At 45.2% G+C, this 27,273-nt stretch overlaps 1 protein-coding gene across 7 annotated transcripts in view; it reads right to left on the bottom strand.

The window, feature by feature from the left end:
- Positions 1-6,518: 6,518 nt before the first annotated feature.
- Positions 6,519-27,273, bottom strand: part of UBE2F (ubiquitin conjugating enzyme E2 F (putative)) — a 238,023-nt gene continuing 217,268 nt past the window's right edge. For 5 of the 7 annotated variants that reach the window (XM_070732235.1, XM_070732234.1, XM_070732229.1 and 2 more), the window contains 2 exons: positions 15,947-16,009; positions 6,519-7,521 (listed from right to left, as the gene is read on the bottom strand). In XM_070732235.1, the coding sequence (XP_070588336.1) occupies positions 7,471-7,521; positions 15,947-16,009 (114 nt within the window). In that variant the 3' untranslated portion in view covers positions 6,519-7,470. Of the gene's footprint in view, positions 7,522-15,946; positions 16,010-17,986; positions 18,640-27,273 lie in introns of those variants that run through there. The other 2 variants (XM_070732240.1, XM_070732239.1) reach the window with 2 other exon arrangements.

Here is a 27,273-nt window from a genome sequence, read left to right as displayed (position 1 = left end):
TGACACCCTGGGCTATGGTGTTTAGAGCCCAAGTGTCTGAAGAGATAGACGCCCAGGAGGCGGTGAAGTGCTGCAGCCGTCCTCCTATGGGGCATGTCCGGGTAAAGTCATTTGTTCCTTCGAAAGCCTCCTCTGTTAGATCCACGGTAAGACTTTCTCGTTTGCTGGAATTGTCTATTCCGGTCTCCAAAGTTACCCCTGTCTCCTCTGTAGGACGACTGGGAGTACGACCCCTGGGTGTACAACCTTCCAGCCTGGGGTGCAGCAGTGGAAGAAGTCTCCGCCCGAAAGGGCTGGCGTCTGAAATACGGAGTGGTGCGTCTTTCTTGACGTCTGTAGGTTCGAGGCATGACTTTCTTCTTGTCCTTGTCCTCTATGAGGACTTTGTCAAGTGATTCACCGAACAATTTTGTCCCATCAAATGGGGCCGAGGCTAGCCGCCACTTAGATTTGGCGTCAGCCTGCCAGGTTCTGAGCCAGAGTAAGCGGCGAGATGATTGGTTCGCTGCCAGGGCCCGTGAGGAAAAGCGAGATGCTGAAAGAGTAGCATCGGCAGAGAATTCTGCAGCCGCTAGCAGTTTGTTAAGGTCTTGTCTTAAGCGACCATCCTCAGGTCCTAGCTTTGCGAGCATTTCCTGGAGCCATAGGACTGAAGCTCTGTTAAAGAATGACGCTGCTGAGGCCGCTTTAAGGGCCCATGCTGACATCTGGTGAGCTTTTTTGTTTATTCCTTCTGCCCTGCGGTCTTCCGGCTTCAGACCGTCTGCCACCTCTGAGGGAACGAGCGCATTGGATACTAGGGCAGCAATCGGAGCGTCTACAGATGGGAATTCCAGCAAATTTTCAAGTTCTGGCTCAAAGGCGTAAAATTTACGCTCAGAAGCTGTTGGGCCTAAGGCACCAGCTGGATATTGCCAAGGCCTTTTAACATTGTCCAGGAAAAGCTTAGGTCTGCATCCCTCTGGGGCTCCGTGAGTACCCTTGAGGCCGGTTGAGGGGCCAATGCTGGATCTGAGGGCTTGTCGGGAGTGCCCAAGGCGACAGTCATTTTAGCCTTGTTGAGGAGTACACAAAAGATAGAGGGCCTAAAAGAGGCCAGAATAAGCTGGAGGTTCTGGAGGGGGGCCCTCATCCTCAGACAGGCCATCATCTGGTTCTGAGCCTTGTCCCCTAAACGCAGGGTCTTCCTGCAAAGACTCATGAGTAGGAGATGGCGGGGCCGGGGCTGCCCAGATGTTCCTCTGTAGAGAGGGAGGAGGAGGGCGTGGAGAGGCAGGGGGAACGTTTGTTGTGTATTGTTGTACCCCTGCTGCTATGCCATGAGAATAAGCCGAAGCTATCATATCCTGCAAGGCTGGTGGTAGGCGTTGCCAGGTATCTGGGGAGGATCTAAGCCCCGCAGCTGTTGGGGTAAAGGTGGCAGTTGGCAATGGTTGAGGTGCCATGTGCCAAGCAGAAGAGGCAGAAGAGGGCCTGGCAAATTCGGGTCTTATTGGTTCTGCCACCTGAGAAGGGCCCCCAAACCTATCTGGTGACCAGTCTTTATCTGTAGCCAACCCAATTCCTTCTGGGACCCTCTGAGGGGGGGTCCCGGTTATCATCCCCACATTCTGACCTGGCCCTGCTGATACAGAGCTAATGGTTTGCCTCTGCGTTTCCAACTGATCCTCCAACGCTTTAATCCGGCGCTCCACCTCCTTTAACGCAGTGGAAGATTGGGAGCTTTTAGACTTGGCCTTGGAGGAGTGTGTTTTCTCCTTGGCCTTAACTGCTGAGGGCTCCGTTGCCTCTTGCTGTGGAAGGTCAGCCATCGGCAATGATTCCGAGCCTCCAATATTGTGTGCTTGCAGAAAAGTTTATTTGCTGCGTTTGTTTTGCCGAGCGAAAATGGCCACCACTGGTTAAATACCGCCTCTTCCTGTCTGCGACAGGGTATCCGGCCTTCTCCTGTTCATCAGGAGGCTAAGCGGGGTGTCCGTCATCCCCTTAAATATGGCGGGCGGAAGCTCACCCCTCCAAGGAGGGTCCAAAATGGCGGCTCCCTGCGTGGCGCGCCATGCTTCCAATGGCCGCGTCCTCAAATCGGCCGTTTCCGACGGCAACGTGGCTCGCCCGGGCTGCTTCGGCTCCACGGCGTCCTTCCTCCGACTCCGTGTTTTAAACGGCGGATTGGGCGGGAAATTTAAAAGTCCTCCTTCTGCTTTGCCATGGTGAGGCTTCAAAGGTCGCTCCGAAGAGAGGTATGGCCGCGCAGGCCGGGGACCTCCTTCGCTGGCGACACCCGGTCTTGGGAGCTGTACCCGCGCAGGGAAGAGGCTCCGACCTGGGAAACAGATGCAAGGGCGATACTCCGCAGAGCAGGGGCCTGATCCCTCCGATGTAGCTGTCCAAACTGGATCTGAAAAACAAACAGAAGGAGAGAAAAACGTTAGTAACATACAATAATTTAATTGTAAAATAACAAAATTAAGCTAAACTACCCCTAGACTCCATAAAGTCATAGGAGGAAAACTCATGTGTCCCTTCACTATGACTGAGTTTTTTAGACTGACCCAGGAAGGGCAGCATGGGGGTTGGACCAGTTATTTATGCTAATTTTTAACTCAGTCCCTTCCAGCAAGGCTGAAGATTAACCCATGTTGGACTCTCCGAAGCAGTGCAAGTGGAGAACAGCTGATCTGAAGGTGTACTTCTGCTGTCGGCACCAAAAAGCACAGCCTTGAGCTCTGCACAAATGTACATTCCAGGACTGCAATGCTGAGGGCTTTGGATGGAGCATTTTTGGGATGTGTGTCTGTGCTGGGCTCAAGAAAAGGAGAATCGGCATATAAATGGTGTGTGTGTTTTTCCTGCCATTTTGAGACCAGCACAGATGCACATTCCAAAACTGTTTCATCCAGAGCCTCCAGCGTTGCAGTTCTGCGCAGGGAAGGTGGCTGTTTGGTCTGAAGCTGCAGCAGTGTGTTGCAGTGGGAGGCTCCATTGTTAACATTGTGTTCTGCATCTTGCTTCAGCGAGAGGGTTGCAGGCTGGGGCCTTCGCCAAGGAAAATGGGTTTGGGGGTAAAAGGGATGACCTCTCCCTCCCTCTTCTGTCCTGCTGCAAGTCTACCATGTAGTTCACATACGACCTTCCCGTATCACAAAATGAATGGGTTCATAAAAAACACATTAGAGCCCCTAGATCAATCAAGCACCTCCACCAACTCTAGTGATAAACCTAATTGTTCTTACTATTGTCTTCTCCTTTATTATTTTGTCTCCAGGTGGATGTCTCCTTGTTTTAGGGAGGCAGCATGTCAGGTCCTTTAGATCTCTATCAGAACCTTGCCACTCTGGTGGGGTGGGGGAGGATTTAGGTTATGCTTGCATGGGATTTTTCTTTGTTCCCTTTTGCTTTGAGGTACCTTTGGGAAGTTGGGAGGGGGGAAGAATGTGTCAACTTCCGAAAAGGTGTTGGCTGAAGCCAAACAGTCCTGCGCTCCAGTTTATAATTGCCACACATGGGGGGAGGCTACAGTATGGAGGGGGATAGTTGAGGTAGCATGGGGGGAGGAGTGGGTGTCCTATATAACACAATTTCAGCAATACAAGGGTTAATGCAAGGAATTTCATGCTGGCCACTTTTCTTTAATTAGCAGGAGATAAGGAAAGTCAGGATGTCAGATAGTTTCATAAATCTCTGTTAATGAGGTGTCTCTGGTTTTTAACTACACTCACAGTCCAGAGAGTTTAACAGCTCATGCAACAGGCAGGAATCTAAGTCCATGGAAGCAGTAGTCTCTCAGCTCCGAAGCACCGTTCCCCATCACCTCCATATTGGGGGACATTGTTTGCCTGACCCCCTTTCTCATCAGCCTGCCCTTATATACTGCTAAGGTGTGGTCAAATTTCCCATAGATATATTTAATGCCAATAGGAACTCCTTGTGAGATGTTCATGTCTAGATCTCATTCTCCTTATCCTTGTATCTAACGGGGATCCTGATCCACAAAGTCCCCATCGTCCTCTGAGTCAGACAATACCATAATTTGGGGTTCTACAGTCTCTGGTTGTTCCCCAGTCTCCAACTCACCTTCATTCTCACTCTCAGACTTGGGTGATGTTAAGTTTCAAACACACAGTCAAAAAGAAATAAAGCAAATTTATATAACAGTCTTGAAAACACAAGCACTGATAGGAGTCAAATTACTCTCACTTGAAAGTCCTTGGATGCAGAAGCGTGCCAAAACAAAAGAGTAGATAAGACAGCTGTAAGTCCACACAGCCACACAAGCCAAGTCTTCAAAAGTTCTTTAACCATGAAATGTCCAAAGTTCACTAAAAGTCCTTGAATATTATGAGCTCTCCACCCTGTAGCAATCTTCTTTCAAAGGTATCTCTTTCCCAAACGGATAAACGCCCACAGCCCACACTTCCCAATGCCCGTATTTATCACAAACTCATTAACATAATTACCCCTTGAACAGATGTGCTCACTTATCTTCTGAGATGCCTGCGCAACTGTTCCCTTCGTGCCACAAGCCTGTGCACACGGACATCCACAAGTTGGTCCTCCTCCAATTCTGATGACTCACTAATTGGAGCACTGATTGGTGGGCTGGCTGCACCCATCTCCCCGTCTGTTTCCTCTCCCCCACTATACCTGACTGTGAGCCAACTTCACTGTCTGATTCCGCTGGCAACAAAACAGGTCTCTGATAAACCGAGGATTCCCATGAATTAACATCAAAATTCCCCGCGGCAGAAGTTGGCCCAGAGCCAACCACAACAGGTGCAATGCCAGTATTCAGTATATCCTGGTCCTCGAAATCCATGACCAGCTGAGCTGGACATGTACCATTCACAGCATTCTCCACTCAATAAAGGGGAGTTTGAATCTGCATGGTATGTAAGTGTGCTAATTCATCAGAATTAAAACCGTGAAGTGATCCCAGTTTTCTCAAGGCCATATTCACATCCCCCAAATGCATCATTCAATATTCACCTTACAATCTTTTGGTGCTACTGCAGAGAATGACTGCCCAGTTTGTCTTTATTATTTTGAAGCTGTCAATTTTTCCTGTTTTCCTTACCCTGGCTTAGTTTATTTATTTATTGGATTTCTATGCCGCCCCTTCTGGCTCCAAAACAATGGTTTGTAGGAATGAGGGGGAGAAGATAACCTTACTGCACAATCCACAGTCCTGTCAGAAACAGGAATTAGTGTCACAGCTATTCAGGTGGGAGATCGCAATAGCTCTAATGAAAATGGTTGCATTCTAATGCTGAACCAGACCTGGAACCACAGAGTTCATTAAGAACACACAATTAATGTTTACTCAAATTACACCACTTGTAAACAGAACCACAATCCAAATAGTTCTTTCACAGAACTAGTATAATCTATTCTTTCATGGACTCTTGAGTTTTATAGGTCTCCAATGCTCTTGTAGTACCTTCCAATGTCCATCAGTTACTCTGAGCTGCATTGGTCATGTTGCCAAAGGCCAACTGTGATCCAGTCAACCCTCTCAGCTGCATGCAGATTAATTGAATGAAACCAATATCTCCCAGATGTTCCAGTCTTCCAAGAATTTCTACTACCTTTATTGTTGTGAGCATAAAACAATGGCTTCTAATTCTCTGTTGTGTTAGCTATCCCAATAGTTTTACTGTATTCTTCTGTCATTACCCAGCTATTCTTTCTGGACACAGTTTTCTATACAGTAGTTTATTGCTCAATCATTTATTGGAAAAATGAAAAGATGGTTATAGGTGAGTATTAAAATTTTTAGATTGTTCATGGAGGAAAAACTGTTTAATTGTGTGTCAACTTACAATACTAATTTTGTAATTTTAGTTATATTTCTTCAAAATACAAACAATATTTTTGTGAAAACTGTCCTAGTGGACACAAGCTCTTTCTATCTGTCCACTAGGAACATTTGTTAATAATTCCCAAAGACAGAGAACAAATAATTTTTTCTCAGAACCTCTGAGTAACTCGAATTCCAAAGAAATAATTTTTATTTTGAAAGTTCTATTTGAACAAATTAAGCATTTTCTAAGGACCATTAATTGCAATGAACATTTAATCCATGTATTTAATTCTCATTTCAACTGAACCTCAATGTGCCTTATTTTGAATATTGTTACACTGAAAATAGATCAATCAGGGTTGTCCATCAGGACCAGAGATTTTATCTTCTGAGTTTTTGGACTCATTATCAGGAGAACTTCTCTTTAGCAGAATGTGTTCTGTTCTGTATGTGGTATTTGTATCTGGCTTTTTAGATGTTGATTGAGATGTGTTGATGGCTAGCTTGACAGTTGGTAGCACATAGTCTGCTAAAGAGAAGTTCCCTGAAGATGGGCTCCAGCACAAGTTTGATAGCTCAGAAGACAAAACCTCTGGCCCTGGTGACCAATCCAGATTGGATCCTACAATATTATTCTGGGACACATATACTTCTTCAGTCCTGACTGATAATATTTACTCAGGTGTAATTATAATAAATTGACTATCAAAGTTTAAAATATGATATAGCAAACATTTGATTTAATAAGACTTTCAAACTTCGGATGTAACGATTAAAATCTGTACATGCATAAAATACCATTCACCATTCCAAACATGCATAAAATCTCATTCCAATTTTACATTTTTTTAAAAATGCATAAAATATGCATAGGTAACATTCTATTCAGAATCAGCAGACATCCTGCTTTTATAGCCACCTCTTTCTCCCAATGAGACCATTAAATTGAAGGTTTTGGCTTCTTACAGTGTTACAGTTAAAGTTATACTCGTCATTAATTTGATCTTAAGAATTAGCTTTTTACTAAAGCTTTGGTGCCAGAAAATTAAAATTATTTTGTTTTATAATAATATGAAATATCAATTCTCCACAGCAGAAACTAAAGGTATTTAAAAACTATTATACCTTTCATTGCATTTGCATGTAAAAGTTATTTTTAAAAGAAATACACTGTATTTATATGTGTTCAGCTCAGCCTTCATTTCAGTAAGTGCTTTGCACAATAAATGCAAATTTAAAATAGTAGATAAAAAATGAACCAGTATCAGCAATTTCAAATTTAACAGCAACAGTAGACAGAGCTAACATATGCACTCAATATAATGCATGTTCAATATTGGCCCACATTTATTTATTGCCATATTTAAATATTCTGTATTAGCTATTAAGAGAATTTTAAAATGAATAAATGATCTTAATAAGGCTTTCTTTTTAGTATCGAGGTCTTGCTTCTGAATATATGGTACAATTTCAAAAAGAGATTGTTGAAAGTTAAACAATTTTTTGTAGCCAACATAACATCATTTTCTTGCTGTATTGATGATCTTTTTATTTAACAAAGAGGATTGTTTTCTTAATCAAAACAACATGAACACAAGAAAAAAAAATCCTCTTTTTTTGGTGGTGGCAGTTTTAGGTGCGTTCATGGTCTTGCTATCCATCTCCCATCATCATCTTGCATAGCGCTTAATGTAATCTTCAACTTTAGTCCGGAAGTCCTCCTGTACACAGTTGGAAAATAAATATGTTTACAGAAACAACAATAGCCCTATAGTAAGGTGCCTCCATTAAAATTCCAACACATAGATTTCATTCCAGACAGAGTAAATTTTACTACATGATGATTTTCTCCCTGAGACCTTATATTTCCTGAGAAGAAAAGCTGGTGAAAGAAAAGGAACCTATAGGGCAAGGGTGTCAAATCTGATTGCATCATGGGCCACATTGTGATGTATTGTGATGGTTTTTTTTCCTTTGCAGAGCCTGACTAGGCCGCCAATTTGACAGGCCTGCTATAGGAGATAGAAATAGCTATGGAGCTTGCTACCACAAAAAGAAGTACTATAAAAATAGTTTCTAGTTATACTAGATGTTTGCCAAGAGAATGTAACCCCCCCCCCCCAACTAAGATTCATCTTCACATTCATCCCAGGAAGGTATCTTAATGATATAATGATGGCATCTGTCTCTACCCTTGCCTCCATGGAGATAGTTCAATGGTTTTTGCTATTTTGCTCTCTTCTACTTACCTAAATTGTACCATAAAAGTTCTGAGACCAGTGATGATGCAGAAAAATATTTGCATTTCTCTCAATGAGCCTGGCTGAAGTTCCTGTGCCTCTCGTGCTTCAGTGCTTTGACTCCCAGGGACAGGCTGGGGTCCTTCAGGCAGTTAGCTTGACTGCCTGTTCCTGGAGAGAAGCACGCAGGGTCAACTTTAGCTTTGTGGATTGTGGATACAACACTGCCCCCTGCAAACTCTCATCTCTTGAGGAATGCTTGCTGAAGCAGCACGGGAAACTTCAGCCGGGCTCCTCAAGAGAGGAGAATTTGCAGGGGACTATCTAGCATCTGCAATAGAAAAGCAAAGCTAGGGTTGACTCTGGCTGCTTCTCATTGTTGTAGTGCTTCCCAGATGTAGTTCACTGCTCCAAGTCCCAAGTGGCAGGAGGTGGGAGTGCAGAAAAGGAAAGAAAGGTAGGGAAGGGAAGGGAGGGGAGGAAAGGAGGGAGGGGAAGTGAGGAGAGGGGCAGGAAAGAAGGCAGAGGAAAGGAAAAGGAAAGGAGAGGAGGGAAGGAAATAAGGAAAGGAAAGGGGGGAAGGGGGAGGAGAGGGAAGGAAGGGGAGAAAATGAAAGGAGGGAAAGGGGGGAAGGGAGAGGAGAGACTACAACTCTGGAATATCGGACTGACTTTCCCACCACCATCAGCAAACCGCCTACAGTCTGCCCGTCTTAGTTTCCCTTCACTCAGATTGACCAAGCTACTTGAGAGAAGGGACACAAAAGAGGTTTCCAGGTGCTTTCTCTCGGGCCTCCCATCAGGAGGCCTCAAAGAAGTAGTCCACCGGATTTAAAATTATGAATTTGGTGGTCCCTGAGGTACAAAAGTTTGGAGACCCAAAGTTTGGAGACCCCTGAACTAGAGCATTGCTGCCCTTATCTAATCTAATAATAGTAGATGTTCCTTAGGAGAGGTGGTCACACAAATAACCAATACAACAAGACACCAGAACAGTTTTTCCCTAACACCATCACTCTACTAAACAAATGATTCCCTCAACACTTTCAAACTATTTACTAAGTTTGTACTACTATTACTAGTAGTTTTTTCCTCATTATTCCTATCACCCATTTCCTCCACTTATGACTGTATGACTGTAACTTGGTTGTATACTTAATATTTTTATTAATATTGATTGTTTTCTCTATTTGACCTTAATGACAATCATTAAGTGTTGTACCTCATGATTCTTGATAAATGTATCATTTCTTTTATGTACACTGAGAGCATATGCACAAAAGACAAATTCCTTGTGTGTCCAATCACACTTGGCCAATAAAGAATTCTATCTGGTAGATATTCTTCAGGAGAGATGGTCCCACAGATAACCTGCCTTTATAAGTAACTGAAGGAAGCAAAAGAAGAAGAAGAAGCCTAATACTCCCTCTTTTCAAGGTCAGCACCTTTTTTTACTGCTCAAACTCAGAAACAGTTTTCAGGTCTTGAACTTGGAATGTGCATTCAAAGGAAGAGATGAGATGTAAAAAGATAGTCAAGACTCACTAATACAATAAATTTAAACACCGTTTCCATCTAGACCAATCTCTTTGTGCAAAGCAGAAATCAGTCAGTCTGATTCTGATACTCTAGACCAGTGTTTCCCAACCTTTTTTGAGCCGTGGCACATTATTCATGTTTTCAAAATTCTGGGGAACACTGAACAGGGGGGCGGGGGGGGGGGGGCTAAAGAAAAGTTTGGAGAAAAAAAATATCTCTTCCTCCATTTCACTCTATTTCTCCCTCCCTCTTTCTCTCTCTTCCTTCCTTCCCTTCTTTCTCTCCATCCTTCTCTTTCTTTCTTCCTCTCTTTTTTGCTCTTTCTCTCTCCCTCCTTCCCTCCCTCTATGTCTTTCCCTCTCCCTCCTTCCCCCCTTTCTTTCTCTCTCTCTCTTGCTTTCTTTCCCTCTCTTTCTCTTGCTTTTTTTCTCTCTCATTCTCTCTCCCCTCCTTTTTCTCTCTCTTTCTCTCTCGTTCACCACGCCCGCAACAGAGAGAAAAAGAAAGAGCGAGAGAGAGCCGGAGAGAGAGTGGAGTGCGCAGCAGCCATCAGCCTCCTCGCCCTCCCAGATGTCCCCAGCGCCCGGCCTCACGCCGCCTCCCGTTAGCTCGGCTGACTTTTCCCTGCTGCCGTTTTCCCTTCATGGCGCAAAGCCACACAGTCCCGGACTCCTGGATCGCTTGCTTCTCCGGCCAGCGCGACGCTTTCCTGGGCAGATGGCTTTGCTGACCGGAGAAGCGAGCGATCCGGGAGTCCGGGACTGTGTGGCTTTGCGCCATGAAGAGAAAACGGCAGCAGGGAAAAGTCAGCCGTTTTCTCTTCATGGCGCAAAGCCACACAGTTCCGGACTCCTGGATTGCTCGCCCCAAGGCAGGAGGCGGCGGCGGAGGAGAGGGGGCGGATCGGGCGGGCAATGGGGCAGGGCGGAGAAGCCAGGGGTGCGTTTGGCCAGAGGCACCGTGGGGAGGCAGTGGCAGCCGCGGCTCCCTTTACTCCTACTGCCGCACCTCCCTGCCCCTGCCTCCTTTTTCCCGCCTTCCTTCTTTGGAGCCCAGCAGGAGAACACTGGATACGGCGGTCCGGCACTGGCAGCGCCCCGCCCAGCTGGAGCTTCCTAGGAGCGCCGCGGCACACGCCGCGGCACACCGGTTGGGAAACGCTGCTCTAGACCAATGATGGTGAACCTTTTTACCCTCAGGTATCAAAAGAGTGTGTGTGCATGCGCATACGTGCCCATACCTATAATTCAATGCTTGGGGAGGGCAAAAACAGCTTCTCCCAGCCTTAGAGGTCCTCTGGAGGCCAGAAACGGCCTGTTTCCCAAACTCTGGTAGGCCCAGTAGGCTCATGTCTTGCCCTCCCCAGGCTCCAAAGGCTTTCCTGGAGCCAAGGGAAAGTAAAAATGTCCTCCCCCAGCCCCCCCGGAAGCTCTCTGGAAGCCAAAAAGTAGCTGGCCAGCACACACATTCACGGTGGAACTGAGTTAGGGCAACGGCTCGCGTGCCAGCAGATATGGTTTTGTGTGCCACCTGTAGCATCTGTGCCATAGGTTCGCCATCACTGCTCTAGACTCTAGAGGGATTGACAAAGAGATCATTTAGTAAAAACTTTGAAACCTGTGAAATAATAAAGAAGAGTTTATCGTGAATTGGTTATGTGGAAGTCTTTTCAGGCTAACATTACCTTATTTTTCCTTGGATAGCTTCTTCAAACAATTTGTGGAGAGAGCACAATGGTTAATTTTTTTTTAAAAAAAAATGTTTTATTTTAAGCATGGTTTTAGTGTTTGTACTTATGTACTGTTTTTTATCCTATTTTGGAGAAAAAATTGTATTTGGAGTAATGGTTAATTCGCACTTCAGCAAATTCAATATTTGTGATGTGCTGATAAATAACTTGATACGGTAATGTCTGGAGGATGTAAAAATTGAGTACATATAGTACATTCAGAAAGTATTCAGACCCTCTTCACTTTTGTCAATTTTGTTATGCTGCAGCCTGATCCCACAGTTGTTGAAATTCCTACCCTCCCTCAATATCCAATCATGAGAAACAGAATTTTAAAAATATCTGTACATTTATTAAAAAGAAAAAATTGAAAAAATTGAAAATCATATTGGCATAAGTAATTCAGACCTCTTACTCAGTACTGTAATTGCTGCCAAAGGTGCTTCAACAAAGTATGAAGTACCTTTGGCAGCAATTACAGCCCTGAGTCTTTTTGCATATGACAGAAAAAGCTTTGTACACTTGGATTGGGGGATTTCATCTTGCAAATCTTTTCAAGATCAGTCAGGTTGGATGGTCACTGTCGGTGATAGCTATTTGCAGATCCCTCCAGATATGTTCAATAGGGTTCAAGCTAGGGCTCTGGTTTGGCCACTTTAGGACATTCACAGAATTGTCCCAGGGCATTCCTGTGTTGCCTTGGCTATGTGCTTAGGATCATTGTGATGTTAGAAAGTGAACCTTCAGCCCAGTCTGAGATGCTGAGTAATGTGAAACAGGGTTTTGTCAAGGATAGCCTTGTATTTTCCTCCATTCAGCTTTCCTTCCATCCTGAATAATCTCCAAGTCCCTGCTGATGAAAAACACCCCTATGCCATGATGCTACCACCATCATACTTCACTGTTGGGATAGTATTGGGCAAGCAATGAACTGTGTCTGGTTTCCTCCAAACATAATGTTTAGAATTTTGTTCCTCACCATCTGAGAGTTCTTCAGGTGCTTTTTTGCAAACTGCAAATGGGCTTTCATATGTTTTGCACTGAGGAGAGGATTATATCTGTCATAAAGTTCAGATCAGTGGAGGACTACAGTGATGATTGTCCTTCTGGAAGTCTGTCCCATTTCCACACAAAATCTCTGGAGCTAAGTCAAAGTGACCATTAGGTTCTTGGTCACCTCTTTTATTAAAGTCCTCCCAAATTGCTCAGTTTGACCAGGCGACCAGCTCTTGGAAGAGTCAAACATCTTCAATTTGAGAATTATGGAAGTTTCAATGCAGCAGAAATTTTGTTGTAGCCTTTCCCGGATCTGTGCCTTGCAATAATCCTGTCTCTGACCTCTGCACACAGTTCTTTCGACCTTGTGGCATTTGCTCTGCTACAGTATGCATTGTCAGCTGTGACATCTTCTATAGAGAGTTGTGTGCCTTTCTAAATCATGTTCAATCAATTTAATTTACCATAGGTAGATTCCAATCAAGGTGTAGAAACATGTCAGCAACAATCAAGAGAAATGAGAGGCACCAGAGCTAAATTTCACATGTTGCTGCAAAAGGTCTGAATACTTACGTCAATGTGATATTTCAGTTTTTCCTTTTTAATAAATTTACAGACATTTCTAAAATTCTGTTTTTGCTTTTTATTTGTAGATTAATAAGGGGAAAATGAATTTCAACACAACAACAATCAGGATGCAGCATAATGAAATTGACCAAATGAAGGGAGTCTGAGTCTGAATAATTTTTGAATGCACTTTATGTAACGATCCCTTTCGTAAACTTCAATACATTATGGGGTACTGAGTATATATTAATGAAGAAAAAATTAATTTCAATTACTGTAGAATTATAACAAAATTATAATTCCAACAAACTGGAGAAAGATACCAAGTAGGATGCCACAAATATCAGTCCTGTGCATTCTTCAATATCTTTAATAAAGAGCTCCAGGGAAAAGCAAATGCTTTCACACCCTATCTCCAAGTGCAGATGATGGAGAGGGGGCAGACTCAGCGCAGGGTGACTACTTGAGAGGAGAGCACCCCACCCCTCCTCACGAGGATCAAATGGAGAATAGCATTTAAGAAGATGCTGTGAGGAGGGGAACAAGTGTTGTATTTTGCAGCAACGTTCTCCATGGCGTCTTGAAGAACTTTGCTCTAGAATCCTTTTGGTTATTAAGTGGTTTGATTCTTTGCCTTGATGTTGGGGGACTTCCACTGCTGGGAAGTTGCATGAAGTATGTGCAGGCTCATGGGTTTGAGCCTTGCTCTTAGACTATTGGTGTGCTCTGTGGGCAGAGACTTTGGAGAAGGGCCTGGGAATGGCTGGATTGTGGAGATTTGGGGGGATGGTGGTTAAATAAAGGCTGATAATAAATAGCACGTGTTGCTTGTGCACCAACCCTGGGTCTAACAACTCAGTACTCTCTCTGCTCCTATTCAACATGAAGCTGATGGGTTCTCACCATCATGAACTGAGATATCATCAATATCATCAATATGCTGATGATAGCTGTATGTCTCAGCCTGCAGTGAGTTAAGCGATGCTGCGACCTCTCTCTCATGGGCTCTGGAGGCTGTTAGGAGCAACAATTTGAAACAGAACCCTGGAAAGGTCAGTAGGGCCTTTGCGCAACTACAGGTTGTGTGCCAGTTATACCTTTTTCTCAACCAACAATCCCTCCTCATGGTAACTCATGTCCTAGTCACCTCCAGTCTTGACTACTGAAACATGCTCTACCTGAGGAATTGAGATACACCCCCCACCAGGCTTATATAGTTTATGTATGGTATCCTTGTGTTGTATGGGTTTTAGATGTTTTTTTAAATATTAGATTTGTTATATTGTTACTATTGTTGTTGTGAGCCGCCCCAAGTCTGCGGAGAGGGGCGGCATACAAATCTAATAAATTATTGTTGTTGTTGTTGTTGTTATTATTATTATTATTATTATTATTATTATTATTATTATTATTATTATTATTATTACTACTACATAGGGTTGCCCCTGAATGGCATCCGGAAGCTCCAGTTGGTGCAAAATGCAGTGGCCAGCATGGTTTTGTGCAGACCAGGAACTGCACTGGTTGCTGATTTGCTTACAGATGAAATTCAAAGTGCTGGTTGTCACCTTTAAAGGCCTTCATGGTTTGGGACCAGGTTTTCTGAGGGACTGTCTCTTGCTGAACACATCTACACAACCCACTAGAGCAGAAACGCAAGGAATGTTGTGGGCCCCATCCCCTAGGGGCATACATCTGGCGGGACACAGAAGAAAGGCTTCTCTATGGTGGCGTCCTGTCTCTGGAACATCATTCCCCCAGAGATTAGACTGGCTGCCACTCTAACATTCTTTCGGAAGGCACTGAAGACATGATTCTGTCAGGGGGCCTGGGGAACCCAAAGACGAATGGAGCCCATTAAATGGCTTGTATGAATGTGTGTTTTTCGCAGGGTGGGGTGTTATTATTTTATTATTTTTCTTTTTATTCCTTTTATATGGGAGTGTTTTCCTTTCTCTGGGTGCTTGGAAAGGGAATAAACCACTTTGCTGTGGCGACTCCCTTGCACTGCCTCCCACACACCTAGCGCAAGGTTGCCTCCTGGAGAGTCTAGGTGCAGAAAGGCAAAAGGGGGAGCTTCGCCCCGACCGGATCAACTCGGCTTCAGCCAAACCAAGAAGTTAGCACAGTGAAGGAAAGGCGCCGGCTACCAAGCGAGTGAGCGAAAGGAGAGGGGAGCCCTTCAGCATGAGAAGGAAGAGGAACAGCCGCCGCCACCGCCTTTTGGTCAAAAGAGCGGGAGGTTCGCCCCTCTTGCCTGCCTAGGTTTCTCTCTCTGGCGTCGTGTATGAGAGGCAACCTCACTCCAAGTGTCTGGGAGGCACGTGCTCCTCGCCACCTCAGTCCCTCTTTTTTTTTTAAAGCCTTAAAGTTTTGGATTTTTTTGATTCACCTCACCTCACCTTCTTCCTTCGGCAGCGACTGTCCTCCTCCTCTTCTTCTTCTTCCTCCTCCCACCCAAATTCTGAGCTTTTATTTCTTTCCTAATGGGTTTGCATGCATTATTTCCCATTGATTCCTATGGGAAAAATTGCTTCTACTTACAAACTTTTCTACTTAAGAACCTGGTCACAGAACGAATTAAGTTCTTAAGTAGAGGCACTATCATGGCCCTCCTAATTTCAGACAATGCTCTAATTCTCATTTCAGATAATCAGCTTGCTCTAGTTCTCCAAAAATATCAGTGTCTTTGTTGCACATTGCTACTTAATTGTCATTCCGACAATTCTGCAGAAAATTAGTCTAAAGTTGCAACATCTTATAGCTATGCCTCCTTCAACATAGCTACTCAAGCCAACTTCAGAAATAGAAATTCCCATTAGATAATTTTTAAATTCCTTTATAATTTTCTTCATAAGCATAACATGTAACAACATGGCTCTCTGTTAGCTTGATATTCTTGGTGTACAATAATCTATCAGGTTGCTATATCTCTTTTATATCTAAGCTTAGATCCATTTTAAATCCATATCACTCTGAAAATATTAATTTATATATTTTCCTTTTGAAAACAACCAAATTAATTTTTAAATTTTAAGACATGAGCAATTGTAATTTCAATACACTGCTACTCACCTTGTCACGTAAATGATGTTCTGCAGCTTCAATATTTAAAGGATCATCAAAATTCAAGAGATCCTAAAAAACACAAAATAAGGGATTTTTTTTTTTTTAAAAAATGCTTGTTGTAAATTATGATTTTTTTGATCTCTATTTCTTGAGGGCCAGCTTTGAAAACTGAAGTGGTATGAAACATCCTTGGAAAATACATTTTGTTGGGCTGCCAAAATGAGATCATTGAAGGGTTTAAACATTCTATGAATAAAATATATTGAACAATACTAAATTAATATTTAATCCTTAAATATATTCAAGGGCTACAGATGGTCACTTAGTAATTTGGGGCTGCTTCATAAATTGTCAGTGTGGAAAAATGGGAAAATATAGCACAATGTATGCTGCCTTTTAGCTGCTGGGGTGAGGTGGGGAGATGGGATGAATGAATACATAAATAAGGGCTTGGTTTAACAGTATCACATTCTGCAATAAAGTTATGTGACCAGTCTTTTTTTAATTTCTCCAGGATCTCTTAATGTGCTATTTGAGCTGAATGTAGGTAGTCCTTACTTCACAACTGAATCTAAAATTTCCATTGCTAAGCAAGTCAGTTATTATGTGAATCATATCCAGTTTTACAACCTTTTTGCCATGGCTTTTAAGTGAATTACTACAATTAAGTGAATCACGATGTCATTTAGGGATTCTGGCTTTTCCCATTGATTCTGTTTGTTAGAAGCTCTTTAGGAAAGTTGCAAATGATAATCCAAGGACCACAGGATGCTGCAACTATGATAAATACATGCCAGTTGCTAAGCATCAAAAGTTTGATTACATGACTATAGGGATGCTGCAATGGTTGTAAATGTGACAACTAGTCCCTAAGTCACTTTATTCAGGGCCATTGTAAATATAAACAGTGATTAAATGAATAGCTATTAAGTTAAGGACAAACTGTAATAATTATTTATCTTCATTTGCCTACTAAGATGTTAGTATAAAGAAAAAGGACAAAACATGTACCTCTAGAGTTCGTTCGTTCGTTCGTTCGTTCGTTCATTCATCCATCCATCCATCCATCCATCCATCCATCCATTCATTCATAAGATTTCTATGCTGCCCTTCCCTGCAGACTCAGGGCGGTTTACAACAAAATAGGTACAAAAATACAATGTACAGTATAAGAAATCTAAATTAAAAATCAAATCTAAAACCCCAATACATTAAAACAATCACCCACACTCATCCCACGTACATTCCAATCATGGGCCGGAGCTAGGCGTAACACTCAACGGCCCCAAGCTTGTCTGCAAAGATGAGTTTTTAAAGCCTTTGGGAGGGTGGGGCAGTACATGGAGGGAGTTGATTCCAGAGGGCCAGGCCCCCCACAGAGAAGGTTCTTCCCCTAGGCCACACCAGGTGGCATTGCCTAGTTTATGGGACCTGGAGAAGGCCAACTCTGTGGGACCTAACTGGCCACTGGGATATATGAGCAGGAGGCAGTCCTTTAAGTAATCTGGTCCTAAGCCATGTAGGGCTTTATAGATCATAACCAACACTTTGAATTGCGTTCAGAGACTAATCGGCAGCCAGTGCAGCTCACAGAGTGATGATGAGACATGGGCATATCTTGGAAGACACATGACAGCTCGCACAGCTGCATTTTGTACTACCTGCAGTCTCCGAATGTTCTTCAAAGGTAGCCCCATGTAGAGGGCATTGCAGTAATCGAACCTCGAGGTGATGAGGGTGTGAGTGACTATGAGACTGAGAGTGACTGCCCAAGTAGGGCTGCAACTGGTGCACCAGTCGAACCTGTGCAAGCGTCCCCTCGCCACAGCCGATAGATGATCTTCTAAGCTCAGCTGTGGATTGAGGAGGATGCCAAAGTGGAGAACCTTCTCTGAGGGGGGCAAGAGCTCCCCCTGGGTAGTGAGCCGCTCTGAGTTCTCGGAGAGGGGCGGCATACAAATCTAAATGATGATAATAATAATAATAATAATAATAATAATAATAATAATAATAACAACAACAACAACAACAACAAAACAATAATAACAACAATAATAATTTATTAATGGATGGAAAGATGAGATTGTCCTTAGGAGGCAAAATGCACAGCCACTCTGTCTTGTCAGGATTGAGCTTGAGCCTATTAACACCCATCCAAACCCTAATAGCCTCCAGACAGCGGCACATCACTTCCACTGCTTCACTGAGTTGACATGGGGTGTAGATGTATATCTGGGTGTCATCTGCGTACTGATGGTAACTCACCCTGTGTCATCGATGATCTCACCCATCGATTTCATGTAGACATTAAACAGCAGGGGGGAGAGGACTGACCCCTGAGGGACCCCACAAGGAAGAGACCTAGGAGCCAACCTCTGACACTCCCGCTAACACCAATTGCTATCGACTGGAGAAGTAGGAGAAGAACTACCATAATACAGTGGCTCCTACCCCCAACTCCTCCAGTCGACACGAAATGATACCATGGCCAATGGTATCGAAAGCCGCTGAGAGGTCAAGAAGCACCAGGCTAGAGGAATGACCCCTATCCCGGGCCTGCCAGAGATCATCCATCAGTGCGACCAAAGCAGTTTCTGTGCTGTAGCCAGGCCTGAAACCAGACTGTTGAGGGTCGAGATAATCGGCTTCATCCAAGGACTGTAGGAGATGGAGCGACACCACCTTCTCAATCATCTTCCCTAAAAAGAGAAGGGTGGAGACAGGACTATAGTTATTTAAAATAGCCCCGGGGGAGGGAGGCAAATGGAGGGACTGCTTTATGGCAAGGTGCACAACCTTTTGTGCCATCCGACAGCAGCAGTCGCAGCCATGGACGTGAAGCAGCTGCTCAGCTACCAAATAACATCATCAATCCTAGAAAGAATATTCCAGTGGCAGCTGAAGTGGGAGACAAGGAAAGAGTGCTGCTACAGACTACAGCTGAACATTTGAATTGTGCCAAGCTAAGGCTACTTACCGCAGATTTTTTGACCTCGCCAGGGTCCCTATTTCCTCAGGACTGGATTGACTGGACTGGTTATACTGCAGTGGGTTGTTCTGCTAGATTTTTGCGAGCTGATTACGGAGGCATTGAGATAGCGCGGCAGAAGATAGCGGCCATGGCTGCGCAGAGCAGAAAATAGCCGCAAAGAACCTGAATAGGTACGAAGAACAGCTACGAAGCCAAGAAGCTGAGGAACTGCGGAAATAACTGCTGAAAAAAGAGTTGCATTGCCGAGGGCCTCTGAATGGAGCTTCTGCCGAACTGAGCTGAGCGGCCAAACTGAATCTGAGCTGCCGACACCAATGAGTGAGAATGGCCAGCATTGGCTTGGCTCCCGGCAGCCCTCAACATGAGTCCGTAGCTGATGGACAGGAGGTGACGATGACAGCGGTGGTGCAGAAGGGGAACTTCCAAAACTGAGGGAGTTGACATGGGCTCCTCAGCTGGTGAGAGCGGTTGGCAGCCCTCACTATTGAATTGAGCTGTCTAGCCAACCAGTGGGAGCAGCCGGTGAAGGCAGAACCGGATAGTGAGAAGAACATAGTGAACTAAGGAGAATGGGCAGGTGAGAGCTGCCATTGAAGGACAAGGTTTTCGAGGTTTGAGACAGGACTAATTACCCTGAGATTAACAGTCTACAGAACACCCTGTGGAGCACCCAGAGAGATAGACAAGCCCACAATCAGCGCGTATTAACATTGATGTAAGACATTTCTACCGTGTTTCCCCGATAGTAAGACCCCCCCGATTGTAAGACATATGGGGGGTTTCAGGGGGGTCGGCTTATATAAGCCATACCCCGAAAGTAAGACATATGTCTTACTTTCGGGGAAACACGGTATAAACGGTATTGCGGGGGGGGGGGCGATGACATTGCTTCCAAGCTCCCCGCGCGCCCCTCGCCTTCGCTCGCCGCGGCCTCTTCCACCGCCTCTTCCCCTGCCGAAGCTCAGCTGCAAGCGGCCAGCGAGGCCGCTTGCAGCTTCGCTCGCCTTCCAAGCTCCCCGCGCGCCTTCGCATTCTCCCCGCGCGCCTTCGCCTTCCAAGCTCCCCGCGCGCATTGCTTCCAAGCTCCCCGCGCGCCTTCACATTCTCCCCGCGCGCCTTCGCCTTCCAAGCTCCCCGCGCGCATTGCTTCCAAGCTCCCCGCGCGCCTTCGCTCGCCTTCGCTCGCCACCGCCTCTTCCCCTGCCGAAGCTCAGCTGCAAGCGGCCAGCGAGGCCGATCGGATCCGAGGCGAGCGGCCGGAGCTGCGCCCTCCTTCGCCCGCCTCCTTTCCGCTCGCCTCGGAGCCGAGCGGCCTCGCTGGCCGCTTGCAGCTGAGCCTCGGCAGGGGAAGAGGCGGTGGCGCTGCGGCGAGCGAAGGCGAGGGGCGCTCAGGGAGCTGCGCCCTCCTTTCCGGCAGCTCCCTGCGCACCCCTCGCCTTCGCTCGCCGCGGCGCCACCGCCTCTTCCCCTGCCGAGGCTCAGCTGCAAGCGGCTCCGAGGCGAGCGGAAAGGAGGCGGGCGAAGGAGGGTGCAGCTCCGGCCGCTCGCCTCGGATCCGATCGGCCTCGCTGGCCGCTTGCAGCTGAGCTTCGGCAGGGGAAGAGGCGGTGGCGAGCGAAGGCGAGCGAAGGCGCGCGGGGAGCTTGGAAGCAATGCGCGCGGGGAGCTTGGAAGGCGAAGGCGCGTGGGGAGAATGCGAAGGCGCGCGGGGAGAATGCGAAGGCGCGCGGGAGCTTGGAAGGCGAAGGCGCGCGGGGAGATGTAAGACATACCCCCAAAGTAAGACACAGTGGGGCTTTTGGGGGTAAAAAGATAGTAAGACACTGCCTTACTATCGGGGAAACACGGTAGCTAACATCAATAGAGGTCGTGTAAGACTCTGCAATATGTTGCTGACCTCTTTCAAACTTTTGAGTCTGGACTTTTATTGAGTTTGCTTCAGGATGTATCTTCTGCATCTTCTGTGGAAGATATGGAGACAGACTATTCAGACTGAGAGGATTTTTGCAGGAGCACTAATAGGGAGAGGATATCCCCGGCAAGAGAGGGTAGTCTTCACCTGGAGGGTGAGGGCAAGAAAGGGGAGTCTTCACCTGGACTTTGTGTTTTTACTAATTGTTTTTAAATTAATTTATGGGGGTTATTTTTATAGAAGGATAATTGCTTTAATTAATTTATGGGAGGGGGTCATTTATAGAAGGATAATTGTTGAATGTGTGTAGTTGTTGAGTGTGGATGGGATGAAGGGGATGAGCGCGGATGGGATGAAGGTGATGAATGGAAATGCCAGCCTGCCGGCCTATGGAGAGACTAGCGGGATGGGGAGGACTATCCTTTGGGTGGCTTATGGCCGGAGCATTGTGGTTATGGGGAGAGGCAGATATGGCGGGAGGCGGGGGTAGGGTGCTCACGGGGAACGTTGCTTGAAAGTGATCGCCCATTTCATCCCCCCGAGCTCAACCTGTAGTGCTGGTGATAGGCAAATTCTGGACCCTGGGATCAGGCTGCTGCTGCTCAATGCCAGGTCAGTTGTGAATAAAGCTCCCCTCATCTGGGATTTACTCTCGGATGAGGAGGCTGACCTGGCATGTATGACTTAGACCTGGCTGGGCCCAGAGGGAGATTTCCCTCTCTTGGAGATCTGCCCAGCTGGGTTCCAGGTATGGCATCAGCTGAGATGCCAGGGAAGGGAGGGGAAGAATGGCTATTATAGCCTGTGAGACCTTCAGCCTACGCAGGGTCTCTGCACCTGAGTTAGTCTGTTGTGAGTCCTCCTTGTGAAGTTGGACCTAGTGGTTCAGGTGGGCTTGTTGCTTGCATACCTGCCTCCCAGCTGTATGGCAACAGCCCTGCCTGTGCTACCCAAGGAGATAACCAGGTTGGTGGTTGTTGTGAGTGCTCCTCATCCACCTCTGGTAATGATAGATTCTGAGGAGGATGAGCCAGGCCCATCTTGGTACCCTGGACCAGTGGTGTTGGCAGCTGATGCAGAGTGAGAGTGAGGGAGAAATAGACCTGGATGAACCTGAAGGACCACCAGAGGTGGCAGATATGCCAATGACAGTACAATCTAACTTAGGGGAGGAGGAGGAAGATCTGGAACTTTTGCTAGATGCCCACTTTAGAAGAGACAAGAATACTTGTATGGAAAAAGGAAGTAGTCTGTGGTTTGTTAAATCTAGGGAATTATGACCACTTCCTACAGATATTTAAGGGTGGAGGATAGGTAATTCAGGATGAAGTTACAACATTTTGTAATGAAGTCGGATGTGATTTGAGATCTCAGCCAGGTTACATTAGCCTGAGTTACAGTGGTGCCTCTACCTAAAAACAGCTCTACTTATAAACTTTTCTAGATAAAAACCGGGTGCTCAAGATTTTTTTGCCTCTTCTCAAGAACCATTTTCCACTTACAAACCTGAGCCTCCGAAACTGTAACCGGGAAAGGCAGAGAGAAGCCTCTGTGGGGCCTCTCTAGGAATCTTTTGGGAGGAAACAGGGCCTCCACCTTCCCTGTGGTTTCCCCAATCACAAACATTATTTGCTTTTACATTGATTCCTATGGGAAAAATTATTATTTATTAGATTTGTATGCCGCCCCTCTCCAAGGACTTGGAAAAATTGCTTCTTCTTACACACTTTTCTACTTAAAAACCTGGTCACGGAACAAATTAAGTTCGTAAATAGAGGTACCACTGTATTTCCTTGCTAAAATTCCTTGCAAAAAGGGGCCCTGTCTGCTGAAATGCTGGGATGTTGTAATTTGTAAATCTGTGAAACCGGGGAATTCTTACCTCATGAAGGAATGTCAGCAGCTTTGATCTTTGGCAGCAGCCTAGCCACGGAACTGTTGAATCTTAATTATCCCCCCTGAGAAACTGCCAAGATTTATCACCTGCATGACTTTAGCTTGTAAAAATGAGACTATATGTATAAAGAGACTGATTTGAAATTTCAAAGTGTGGATTCCTCTTTTGTTTTCAAGCTGCGTTGGCCAGAATAAAACAGCGGTTGCGTTCCCCAGACTGATAGTCTTGGGCGACTTTAATGTGCCCTCATTCAGTGAATCCTCTGTTATGGGGCAGGAGTTCATGGCTTCCATGGCAACCATGGACCTGTCTAAGGTAATTCAGGGTGGGGGGCACACTCCCAACACCCCATGTCCAGTCAACAAAGCAGTGGAAGTGATGTGCCGGTGCCTGGAGCCTGTTAGGGTCTGGATGGGTGTCAATACTCAAACTCAACCCAGGTAAGACAGAGTGGCTGTGGGTTTGCCTCCCAAGGACAATTCCATCTGTCCGTCCATTACCTTGGGGGGGGGGAATTATTGATCCCCTCAGAGAGGGTCCGCAACTTGGGCGTCCTCCTCGATCCACAGCTCACATTAGAAAACCATCTCTCAGCTGTGGCGAGGGGGGCGTTTGCCCAGGTTCGCCTGGTGCACCAGTTGCGGCCCTATCTGGACCGGGACTCATTGCTCACACTCACTCATGCCATCATCACCTCGAGGTTCGACTACTGTAATGCTCTCTACATGGGGCTACCTTTGAAAAGTGTTCGGAAACTTCAGATCGTGCAGAATGCGGCTGCGAGAGCAGTCATGGGCTTACCTAGGTATGCCCATGTTTCACCATCACTCCGCAGTCTGCATTGGCTGCCGATCAATTTCCGGTCACAATTCAAAGTGTTGGTTATGACCTTTAAAGCCCTTCATGGCATCGGACCAGAATATCTCCGAGACCGCCTCCTGCCGCACGAATCCCAGCGACCGATTAGGTCCCACAGAGTGGGCCTTCTCCGGGTCCCGTCAACTAAACAATGCCGGTTGGCTGGTCCCAGGGGAAGAGCCTTCTCTGTGGCGGCACCGGCTCTCTGGAACCAACTCCCCCCGGAGATTAGAACTGCCCCTACTCTTCCTGCCTTCCGAAAACTCCTTAAGACCCACCTTTGCCGTCAGGCATGGGGAAACTAAACATCTCCCCTGGGCACGTTAAATTTATATATGGTATGTTTGTGTGTGTGTTTGCTATTACATGGGGTTTTCTTAAATCGTTAAATATTTTAATTAATTGGATTGTTGTGACTGTTTTACTTGTTGTGAGCCGCCCCGAGTCGAGAGGGGCGGCATACAAGTCCAACTAATAAATAAATAAATAAATAAATAAATAAATAAATAAATAAGAGCCTTCTCTGTGGTGGCCCTGACCCTCTGGAATCAACTCCCCCCAGAGATTAGAACTGCCCCCACCCTCCTTGCCTTTCGCAAACTTCTCAGGCATGGGGAAATTGATTCCCCTGGGCTGTTCCGCTTTATGTATTGTTTGTATGAGATGTATGATTGTTTTTTATATTAAGGGTCTTAAATCTGTTTTAATTTTTGGATTTGTATTGTTACTTGTTGTAAGCCACTCCGAGTCTCCGGAGAGGGGTGGCATACAAATCTAATAAATAAATAAATAAATAAATAAATGGTATTCTTCTCAGGACAATTGAGCAATGATCTGAATTTAATTTAAGGGGCTTAGACATCCTGCATTTGTTGTGGCCAGATCATTTTCTGCTACGGCTTGATTTTAGGGTTCCAATCCTCCCTCAAAGGGAGGTGGAACCAATTAGGCGGTCCCACCCCAGACGCCTAATGGACCCAGTGGGCTTTCAGAGGGCGCTTGGGGAAATACTGGATTTGCTTATATACAGTTCGGCAGAGTCCCTGATAACGGCCTGGAATTCGGCCACTGTGGGGGCTCTTGACCGGATTGTGCCTTTGCTACCTCTCTGTAGCAGTAGACCCAGGGGGATGAAATGCCAGAAGACCAAACACTATTAACTTCTTACATTAAGACTTACTTAATGTTGCTCCAGGCAGTAAGATGCTCATATAATTCCACCTTGATTTCATCAGTGGAATCTTGCCCAGCCATCCTGTTTAGGGTGACTTGCTTCTTCCTTAATATGAGGGGGAGTGACGAACCCTCGCAGGGTACTGCTGAGGCTTTAAATGAGTTGTTTGCAGATAAAGTCACTCAGATCCAATGGACCGGGGCTCTGACTGGAATGCAGTGTCAACTGATGAGTCAGTTGAGGTGACAGAGACCCGTCTTAGTCCTGCTGTCTGGGAAGAATTTGACGTAGTGACACCTGATGAAGTGGACAAGACAATGGGAGCTGTGAACTCTGCCACCTGTTTGTTGGACCCATGCTCCTCCTGGCTGGTTTCAGCCAGCAGGGAGGTGACACGAAGCTGGATCCAGGCAGTTTTCAATGCTTCTCTGAGGGAGGGGTTCTTCCTGGCTCCCTTAAAGGAGGCAGTTATGTACCCTTCTCAAGAAGCCTTCCCTAGATCCGGCTATTTTAAATAACTATTTGTTAACTAATAAAGCTATTAAGGGTAACTTAATAAATTTTACCCTCACAAGCTCTACAATAAGTGAATAAGCAGAAAAATGATGGACAAATCTAACAAATACAATCCAAATGATTGAGATTTAAAAGTGATTTTAGTTTGGGAGTTTGCAATGTGTTACCCATGGAATATATGCTTGCTAACCTCCTGACATACCTTCCCTTGTAACCTGACAGGCCCTGACTCTCCCATCACATGGAATTCTCAAGTTACAACAGAGTGACCATTCAGTTACACCATAACACCCCCCCCCCAAAGTATTTACAACACAGTATTGTTGTAAGCCACCCTGAGTCTGCTAGGAGAAGGGCGGCCTATAAATTTGAAAAAAAAAAAGAAATAAATAAGTTATGAATTTGCAGCACGAATGACCAGAGGCACTGCAACATTCACATTGTGTATTGCCCTCCGCTTCCCTGGGTCTCCACGACATTGGGTCTATGGAGACTCACTTACCTTGCAAAGATTTAGCAAGCTATTCCCTCTCTGCTGTGATTTCTTTGCCTGCTTTGTTACTTCAAGCCTTCAGTGCATTCGTAGAGAACAGAGACCTAAAGTATCAAGAAATCACACAAGATCAGTAGTGCAAGATCTCATACTTTAGGTCTCTATTCTCTGAGAATTAAGGCCTGGACCCGATCTGTGACAAAAGGCTTTGTAAATGGAGGAAAGTCTTCAGAGCTTCATGCTTTCCCTCCATTTGCTATTTTCTTGCTGAAGCCTGCAGGAGTGAGAGATTGTGTCCCTGTAGGTTTTGACTGTCTTTGCAAAAAGCCCTCATGCCAAAAATGGAGCCTGGGAAGTACCTGGCAGCCAGGGCTTTTTTCAGTGCAAAGGCTTTTTGCAAAGACGATCAAAACCCAGAAGGAGATTGTGTCCTTCTAGGCTCCAGTTATCTTTGCAAAAAGTGTCCTTCCTGGGCTCCGTTTTCAGCAGCAGAGGTTTTTGAAAATGTGACATAGAGGAGACAGCTCACTAGATCTTCACAAGTAAATAAGATCCAGTGTGGCAGGATGTGTTGGGGAGAAACAATTATGGGGAGCATGAGATTGTTAGGCCAAGCAATCCTGGGTGATATTTCATTGTAGTACCATATAAGGTGAAATGTAAGAATGTATTACCAATTCCCTGCTTTCACACATTCACTAATTGAGTGTGCAGGTTGTTATGTGCATAAGGTATCTCTGGGTGAGGAAAAGCCATAGGTGGTGTAGTGATGGAACAACTACACAAGAACTCCCCAAAGGAGTGAGATCCTCTGTCTGGATATATATAAGCAGAGTAAAACAGGAGGACTAGACAAGGTATCAGCTTATGTGGCAATTAATGAACCTAATAAATGAATGAAGACACGTTTGTATAAAACAGTAGTTTACTCTTCAGTGAAAAATATCTAGTCCTCCTGTTTTACTCTGCTTATATATATCCAGACAGAGGATCTCACTCCTTTGGGGAGTTCTTGTGTAGTTGTTCCATCATTACACCACCTATGGCTTTTCCTCACCCAGAGATACCTTATGCACATAACAACCTGCACACTCAATTAGTGAATGTGTGAAAGCAGGGAGTTTTCACATATAATTTACATGATTCATTCCAATGAATCCTTGAGTTATGAATGTAATTGGCAGGTTCCATGACATTTGTAACTCAAGGATTACCAGTAAATTCCATTCTTAGCAACTTTGGGTTTAAATTGCTGCATTTTTAAAAATAGTTTTAAAATTCTTTCTTTTTATGCTGTCTAGAATTACAAATAAAATGTTCAAAATAGCTGTGCTGCTGCAAAACTACTCATCTAATTATAGGATATATAAGTAAGTTTAAAGGGGCTGTGTACATGTGTGACTGGCCAGATACAATGAAATATCTGTGTACAAGATGTGATTAAGAGGTCATATACATGTATTGTACCTACCTGGGATGGTTACATTTGTA

The sequence above is a fragment of the Erythrolamprus reginae genome, chromosome 1 (genome assembly GCF_031021105.1).
Source record: "Erythrolamprus reginae isolate rEryReg1 chromosome 1, rEryReg1.hap1, whole genome shotgun sequence".
Taxonomy (NCBI): domain Eukaryota; kingdom Metazoa; phylum Chordata; class Lepidosauria; order Squamata; family Dipsadidae; genus Erythrolamprus; species Erythrolamprus reginae.
This window is presented reverse-complemented; position numbering and strand designations above follow the sequence as displayed.